The sequence below is a fragment of the Adiantum capillus-veneris genome, chromosome 17 (assembly GCF_014529385.1).
Source record: "Adiantum capillus-veneris isolate H3 chromosome 17, ASM1452938v2, whole genome shotgun sequence".
In the NCBI taxonomy this organism is placed as follows: Eukaryota; Viridiplantae; Streptophyta; class Polypodiopsida; order Polypodiales; family Pteridaceae; genus Adiantum; species Adiantum capillus-veneris.
Window position 1 is genome coordinate 45,956,507 of NC_140947.1, and position 9,085 is coordinate 45,965,591.

At 46.6% G+C, this 9,085-nt stretch overlaps 1 protein-coding gene across 1 annotated transcript; it reads left to right on the plus strand.

The window, feature by feature from the left end:
* Nucleotides 1-5,970: 5,970 nt before the first annotated feature.
* On the plus strand, nt 5,971-6,770 carry LOC147437160 (uncharacterized). Its single transcript, XM_086485864.1, has 2 exons — nt 5,971-6,133; nt 6,196-6,770. The coding sequence occupies exons 1-2, from the start codon at nt 6,022-6,024 to the stop codon at nt 6,768-6,770; spliced, it is 687 nt and encodes a 228-aa protein (XP_086341990.1). The 5' UTR covers nt 5,971-6,021.
* The last annotated feature ends 2,315 nt before the right edge of the window (nt 6,771-9,085 follow it).

Here is a 9,085-nt window from a genome sequence, read left to right on the forward strand (position 1 = left end):
AAGCGACCAAACACTTCACTTTTGTTACGCATGAAGTAGACCCATACTTTCCTTGTATGGTCATCAATGAAAGAGACATAATACCTGCAACCATGTATACTTGCAGTATCGGTTGGACCCCAAACATCTGTGTGCACCACCTCAAGTGGCTTTTTACATACATTGCGCTCATGTGGAAATGAGCCCTTTGACTGTCTTCCAAACTGGCATGCTGCACACACTTTATGCATACCATCCACCTTGAATTTGGGCAAACCTTTTACAATCTGTTTTGATTGCATGCTGCGCAATCTCTGCTCATTGACATGGCCAATGCGTTTGTGCCAAATGTCAACATCAGCCACAACACCTGTGCCCTGTGCAAATAATGCAGCTTTTACCTCAGGCATGTCTACATTCAGCGTAAACATTCTGCCCACACATTTGCCCTCTGTGATCAGCTTACAGCCATTCTGGAAATCTTCTACATAACAGCCATTTGGATTGAAGCGAACCTGCAAACCCTGCTCAACCATTTGTCCAACAAAAACAAGATTCTTTGTAATGTTTGGGACATGAAGTACATCTGCTAAGTACTTTGATTTCCCACTCTTCGTATTTAGAGGTATGTCCCCTACATGAGCAATGGGGTGAGCTGTGTCATCTCCTGTCTGCACATAGCCTGACACATCTGGTTTGCGCATATCTCTAAACCACTCTCCACGAGACGTCATGTGATTAGAGGCACCTGAATCCACATACCAAACATCATCTTGGGTGGAATTCTCTGCAGTCATTGTATTCATTACATGCTGCATAACAAACATGCGCTCGTTTTTGCTGTCATCTGCATCTCTGCTAGTAGATGCATAGTTGCCCTGTTCTCTCTTTCTACTTGCTTTTCCCTTTGGACAGTCACGTGACATGTGACCTCTTTCACCACAAGTCCAACATTCTCTACTATCTGGAGTATGTTGCTGCCTGCTTGATCCTGCACCACGACCTCTTTGACTCCCCCTGCCTTGAGACTGGTTTCCCCTGCCACCTGTATTGTTTTGATTTGATTGACCTTCCAGAAATTGGCCCCTGCAACCCCTTGGGCCTCGACCACGACCTCTACCTCTACCTCTGTTGGAGTTAGAATAGAAGGCCTGTTCAGAATTATTTCTGCCATGAGAAGAAGATGTGTCAAGGTTCTTCTCCTCAAGAATAAGCATAGAAATCAAATCTTGGAACACGGGGATGTCATCTCTTGTATTCATGGAAGACCTAAAATGTACATACTCATCTCCTAGACCATCCAAGCATGCACGGACAATGTCATCGTCTTCCACTGAGACTTTAATAGATCCAAGAGCCTCAATGATACTCTTGATCTTCAAAGCATAATCATTGATTGAGAGGTTGTTCCTCTTAACCTGATTTAGCTCCGACTTTAGTTGAAGCTTCCTGGCCTTGGTGTTCACCTCAAACACTCTGCCTAAGTTTCTCCATGCAATGGCGGGGGTTTCAGCATCCTGTAGATAGCCCATCATGCCATCTGTGATGCTCATAGACAGCCAATACATCACTTTGCTCTGGCCTTGTTGCCAGTCCCTCAAAGCTTTCCTTTGTTCTGCTGTAGCATTTGCCTCGGGAATCTCTGGTTCCTTTTCATTGTCTCCTTCTACATAGTCCCAATAACCTTTTCCTTTTAGGAAATTTGTTATTCTGAACTTCCATGCAGGGTAGTTATTTTTCTCAAGCTTCTCAGTAACAATCTGACTGAAACCGTCAGACATCTTGAAGCACTAAGACAAAATAGCTACAATCTGCAAAAACCTGCAAATCTGCTGAACCTGCTATCGTGGTTCCTGTAACGCTTTCTACACTCAACGAGTGTCCACAATCAAGCGTACATACAACCACTGTACTTGTACAGTAAATCTCTGTATACTGCACTTTGGAGACCTATTCAGAAACTTGTGCGAAAAACCCCTAAACTTGGCATCTGGTCGTGGATTGCGAACGAAGGGATTGTGATGCTCTTGCTCTCTTAGCCTCTCTTGCCTGCACCAGGCTCTGATACCATGTAAAGAATGAGGATGCAAGAGAGCTACACAAGACAAGCACAAAAGCACACAGAGATGGAAAGCTTCTTCTTCTTCTTCACAGAAAAGAGAGTACAAAATGACTAAGTGCTAAAGCTGAAAAGTAGCACATATGTACATGCGGTCACTAAGTGTGAACTCGCTAGAAGCGTACTAGGCTGGCACTATAAGTGTAGTCCAGCTGTAGAATCACTGGCAGAGATCCTCCGTGTCGGTAACCTAACGCGCCAATGAGTAAATGCCGTAAGCGGCCAAGACCCGTACTGGATGCCAGCTCAAGGTGTAGAGCTCGACATCTCAACACATCATGCACACACACACACACACACACACACACACAAAGAGAGAGAGAGAGAGAGAGAGAGAGAGAGAGAGAGAGAGAGAGAGAGAGAGTCTCCACACTATTTGGCATGGGCCTTTTCAAATGGGATCGATGGTGGGGGTCATTCGGGCCGTCAGATATGCATTATTGTAAAATCAGGTGATCGTGTAAATTTGGAGTGAAAAGTAAATTCGGGCTTGCTAGTAAATTTGGGGCAGTGCGTAAATTCAGGTCAATAGGTAAATTTGGGTCTGCACCTTGAGCCTCGAATGCACGACTTCCCCCATGCGATGCATGTGCTCTAACCACCACGCTTGCATGCGTTCACTGAAGTATGTGGCATTTCAATGCCACATATGTAAATATGGGTTGGCTAGTAAATTTGGGCCAATAGGTAAATTCAGCGCGCACTTTTGTAAATTCCGACCGCCCTGATGGCATGGCCTACAAAGCAAGCACCTCAACATTTTCACCTCCACCCTTTATCCCATTTGAGTATGAATGTGCCATATAGTGTTGAGGGGTGAGAGCCTCATAGGTTGTGTGTGAGAGAGAGAGAGAGAGAGAGAGAGAGAGAGAGAGTTCTCCTTGGACGGAAGAGAACTACCCTAGGCTAGGAAGCCACCTCACCTTAAATTGAAGGGAGCTAAGATATTTAGTATCCTTTGGACTGAAGGAAGCTGGCAAGAAAGCTCTCCTTTGGAAGCTACTTTTCTTTGGACTGAAGGAAGCTCTGGATGTCATATCATGTTACTTCGGACTAAATGGAGCTCTTTCATGTCTTATTATGTTAATATGGACTGAAGGGAGCTCTTTCATTGATGTCTTCTTATCATGTTTATTTGGATATATATATATATATATATATATATATATATATATATATATAGAGAGAGAGAGAGAGAGAGAGAGAGAGAGAGACAGAGCTTTTAGGAAAAGTAGTTGGAATGGCCATGGCGGAGCTACATATTGCGGTTGCTCTCCGCTCCAAAGAGGTTGTGCTCTTGCAATACGTAGAAGTTGAACATGCTGTTGCTGCTGATTATGAAGATGGGGAGGAAATCCAAATCTCGACCCTGAGCAGCTTGGATGAGAAAGCAAAAGAACAACTTGTAACAAGCAGGATCGTGAAGTTGGTCTTTGTCCATCCCTTGGCTGTTTGGGGCGGGGTGAGCGTCGTCTCTGGGAGGTAGTGGTGGCATGCAACTGGGCTGATGATGATGGAGTGGATGCTGGACTAGTGGACTCATTCATCAAACTAGTTGAAGATTCTCGGAGAAACGTTGTTGATTCCCTTATTCCTGTGAGAAGGAGGAGGACTCACTGAGAGAGAGAGAGAGAGAGAGAGAGAGAGAGAGAGAGAGAGAGAGAGAGAGAGAGAGAACACGTAGAGGCATGGGCAAGTAGGCGAGAATGGGGTGATTGTATTAGGTATCGAGAGATCTATTATATACAATTGCATGGTAGTTACAAGGGAGCTACAAGCCCGCGAGATATCTTGGGATGCGGGCCGTTGTGCCTACTAGGATGCTAAGTAGGATCGAGGATGTGGATTATTATGCCCACACGCTTTCGTAAGACACATCGTCCATACAGAGAGAGGCATGCATGTGCGTAGTGTATGCTTTGGGTTTGTACAATCATGCTCATGCAAACTTACATGAAATGAATTCATGACAAGGCTAGAAATTGAATCAGCCGGGGTTGATGGTTGCCTTAATTAGTAGTGATTTCTTCAGCTCAGATGTTTTCTCTACACGAGCTTTGAAAGGCTTTATCTGGTCAGCAACATGTATGCTTTCATTTCGCTTGAGGGGGCGAACATGTGGTATTCAAGCTCTTGAAAGCATACATGTTGCGGACCAGATACATCCTTTCAAAGCTCCTGTAGAGCGAAGTTCTGAGGTGAAGACATCACTACTAATGAAGGCAACCATTGACCCAAGCTGATTCAATTTCCAGCCTTGTCATGAATTCATTTCATGTAGGTTTGCATGAGCATGATTGTACAAACCAAAGCATACACTACGCACATGCATGCCTCTGTATGGATGTGTCTTACAGAGGCGTGTGGGAATAATAATCCACATCATCCATCCTAGTCAACATCCTGGTAGGCACGACGGCCTGCCAATGGGTAAAAGATGGAATTGATGCTCAAGAGGAAGGGCTACAGCCATGTAAGCATCAAGTAGATCCAATTTCAAAATTTGGTTTGAAGAGGTATTCAAGATAGTTTCAAACAAGGCAAGAGTGTGGATTTGGTCAAATCCTTGGAAGGGTAGCTAACACCGCTAACACCGCTTGATGCAGGTGGGTCACCCCAAAGCGGGTCTTCGCTTTTGGCAGGACTTGTGAGCTTGCTTCATATTTGGGCTACCTGCAGGACCCATTTGCTGAAGAGGGTTGTATGATGCAGAATTGCATATTTGGAAAGATGGCCAGGCTGTATTCTCGCAGGCAATTGCTGCAGAGGAATGTGCCTCATGATCAAGTTCAACAACTTGAGATTTGACCTGCCTCAGACGACCTTCAACAGCATGTGCATGGCTCAGGCAACTTGAGGCATGTAGTTGGTTGCTACACCAATATTAGCAAGATTGGAAACATGCCATGCCTTGGTGGATTGAACCACATGAGGAGTAGTCAGGTTGGCAAGAAGGGCCTAAGTAGTAGTGGCGCCAACAAGTGGAGGTGCGGCATTGCATGTTGAATGTCTGGCTTCAAGAGGCCGCCAAGCTTTGCTAGCTAAAACCAGGGAGTTGAAGGCAGCAAGGGGCTGCACTGTTTGAGGATACAAGGGCTCGCCAAGCTGGAAATCACTCTCCTTGTTGGCGCCGATTGAGTGGAGGGCCTCAAGCTTGGAGGCGGCACCAACAGCAGGTAGTGAAGCACCAACTCCGTCTGCAGCTAGGTGGACCTCCACTCGATGTTTGGCTGCAGGGAATGCATCATGGGCCGCGGTAGCTTCGGCAGGGGTGATAGCACCAACGGCAGTAGTAGCATCGGATACTGCAGTAGGGTCGGCTTTTGCAGGGGTCGCGGCCACATCTGCTGCAACAAGGGTTGCAGTACCATTGTCTGCAAATAGGGCTGCAGTACATCAGCCTCTTGTACTTCATTGTGACAACATGTCCGCCACAATGCTTGCAAAGAATCTTAAACACTCAGAAAAGACAAAGCACATAGCGATGAAGCCACAGTTCATCAGGGAGCTCATTCAAGAAGGCAGCATCGAGCTCTCCCATGTTCGTACAGAACAACGCTCGGCAGATTTGCTAACCAAGTCAATCCCATAGGCTAAACATCGTGAAAGCTGCCAGCAGCTTGGCTTAAAACCACTGAATGGGAATTATAAACTTAGGTTAATAAGTTAATAAATTAAGCCGCCCTACTTTAGTTTCCCAAGAACCTCCCTGGACATTCAGTTTCCTTGTAACTGATGGGCAACCACCACTCTGATGTACGATTTAAACTGCCCTTGCCAAGCGTAATATGAATCTCATTCTTGCCTCTCTCACGAGTCGCTCAGTGTGTGCGTGCATGTTTCTCAACAATTGCCATGCCTATATTGCAATATCCCTCGCCTAGCTCGCGACTACTTCAGGCCTTTCCTCGTGGTCACTGCTCATGATCCCAAGCCTGCATGGAGAAGAAGACGCTGCTGCAAATGCTCCAGACAGGCCAGCCACGTCGCACTCAACAGCTGCCCATCCAGCTGACTTCCACGCTGCAGACAGAGGTGTCGTCGCACCAGTGAATGACGTCCTGCAACCCAATCGGCCGTTGCCAACACTACTGCAGAAAAGGTGGCTTGCACTCCTGCTGGAGAAGAAGACGCTGCTCATACTTCTGCTGCAGACGACGTTGCAACTCCTGCCGCAGATGTCGCCTACTGCAACATTGCAGCCCTATTTGCAGACAATGCTACTGCAACCCTTGTTGCGGCAGATGTGGCCGCAACCCCTGCAGAAGCCGACCCTACTGCAGCATCCGAAGCTCCTACTGCCGTTGGTGCTACCACCCCTGCCGAAGCTACCGCCCATGATGCATTCCCTGCAGCCAAACATCGTGCTGCTTTCAATTCAGTTGTGACTGACGCCACCCTTGAGGCCAAGACAGACGTCCACCTAGCTGCAGACGGAGTTGGTGCTTCACCACCTGCTGTTGGTGCCGCCTCCAAGCTTGAGGCCCTCCACTCAATCGGCGCCAACAAGGAGAGTGATTTCCAGCTTGGCGAGCCCTTGTATCCTCAAACAGTGCAGCCCCTTGCTGCCTTCAACTCCCTGGTTTTAGCTAGCAAAGCTTGGCGGCCTCTTGAAGCCAGACATTCAACATGCAATGCCGCACCTCCACTTGTTGGCGCCACTACTACTTAGGCCCTTCTTGCCAACCTGACTACTCCTCATGTGGTTCAATCCACCAAGGCATGGCATGTTTCAAGCGCTGCCCAGCCATGCACCTGTTCCCAATCTTGCTAAATACATTGGTGTAGCAACCAACTACATGCCTCAAGTTGCCTGCTCCATGCACATGCTGTTGAAGATCGTCTGAGGCAGGTCAAATCTCAAGTTGTTGAACTTGATCATGAGGCACACTCCTCTGTAGCAATTGCCTGCGAGAATACAGCCTGGCCATCTTTCCAAATATGCAATTCTGCATCATACAACCCTCTTCAGAAAATGGGTCCTGCAGGTAGCCCAAATATGAAGCAAGCTCACAAGTCCTGCCAAAAGCGCAGACCCACTTCGGCGGTGACCCACCTCGCGAAGGCTAATGCATCAAGAGGTGTTAATTAGCTACCCTTCCAAGGATTTGACCAAATCCACACTCTTGCCTCTGTTTGAAAGTACCTTGAATACCTCTTCAAACCAAATTTTGAAATTGGATGTACTTGATGCTTACAATATGGCTGTAGCCCTTCCTCTTGAGCATCAATTCCATCTTTTACCCATTGCAGGCCGTTGTGCCTACCAGGATGTTGAGTAGGATGGATGGTGTGGATTATTATTCCCCACGCCTCTGTAAGACACATCCATACAGCGGCATGCATGTGCGTAGTGTATGCTTTGGTTTGTACAATCATGCTCATGCAAACCTACATGAAATGAATTCATGACAAGGCTGGAAATTGAATCAGCTTGGGTCAATGGTTGCCTTCATTAGTAGTGATGTCTTCACCTCAGAACTTCGCTCTACAGGAGCTTTGAAAGGATGTATCTGGTCCGCAACATGTATGCTTTCAAGAGTTTGAATACCACATGTTCGCCCCCTCAAGCGAAATGAAAGCATACATGTTGCGGACTAGATAAAGCCTTTCAAAGCTCGTGTAGAGAGAACATCTGAGTTGAAGAAATCACTACTAATGAAGGCAACCATCAACCCCGGTTGATTCAATTTCCATCCTTGTCATGAATTCATTTCATGTAGGCTTGCATGAGCATGATTGTACAAACCCAAAACATACACTACTCACATGCATGCCTCTCTCTGTATGGACGGTGTGTCTTATGAAAGCGTGTGGGAATAATTATCCACATCACCGATCCTACTTAGCATCCTAGTAGGCACAACGGCCCGCATCCCAAGATATCTCACGGGCTTGTAGCTCCCTTATAACTACCATGCAATTGTATATAAAATATCTCTCGGTACCTAATACAATCACCCCATTCTCGCCTACTTGCCCACGCCTCTACGTGCTCTCTCTCTCTCTCTCTCTCTCTCTCTCTCTCTCTCTCTCTCTCTCTCTCTCTCTCTCTCTATTCCAAATTAACATGATAAGAAGACATCAATGAAAGAGCTCCCTTCAGTCCATATTAACATAATAAGACATCAATGAAAGAGCTTCATTTAGTCCGAAGTAACATGATATGACATCCGGAGCTTCCCTTAGTCCAAAGAAAAGTAGCTTCCAAAGGAGAGCTTTCTTGCTAGCTTCCTTCAGTCCAAAGGATACTAAATATCTTAGCTCCCTTCAATTTAAGGTGAGGTGGCTTCCTAGCCTAGGGTAGTTCTCTTCCGTCCAAGGAGAACTCTGTGTGTGTGTGTGTGTGTGTGTGTGTGTGTGTCTCTCTCTCTCTCTCTCTCTCTCTCTCTCTCTCTCTCTCTCTCTCACACACACACACACACACTCTCTCTTGCAACCTATGAGGCTCTCACCTCTCAACACTATATGGCACATTCATATTCAAATGGGATAAAGGGTGGAGGTGAAAATGTTGAGGTGCTTGCTTTGTGGGCCATGCTATCAGGGCGGCCAAAATTTACAAAGTGCGCGCTGTGAATTTACCTACTGACCCAAATTTACTAGCCAACCCGTATTTACATATGTGGCATTGAAATGCCACATACTTCAGTGAACGCATGCAGACGTGGTGGTTAGAGCACATGCATCGCATGGGGGAAGTCGTGCGTTCGAGGCTCAAGGTGCAGACCCGAATTTACGTACTAGCCTGAATTTATGCACTGCCCCAAATTTACTAGCAAGCCAGAAGTTACTTTTCACTCCAAATTTACACGATCACCTGAGTTTACAATAATGCATATCTGACGGCCCGAATGACCCCCACCATCGATCCCATTTGAAAAGGCCCGTGCCAAATAGTGTGGAGACTCTCACCCAACAGACCATCTCTCTCTCTCTCTTTCTCTCTCTCTCTCTCTCTCTCTCTCTCTCTCTCTCTCTCTCTCT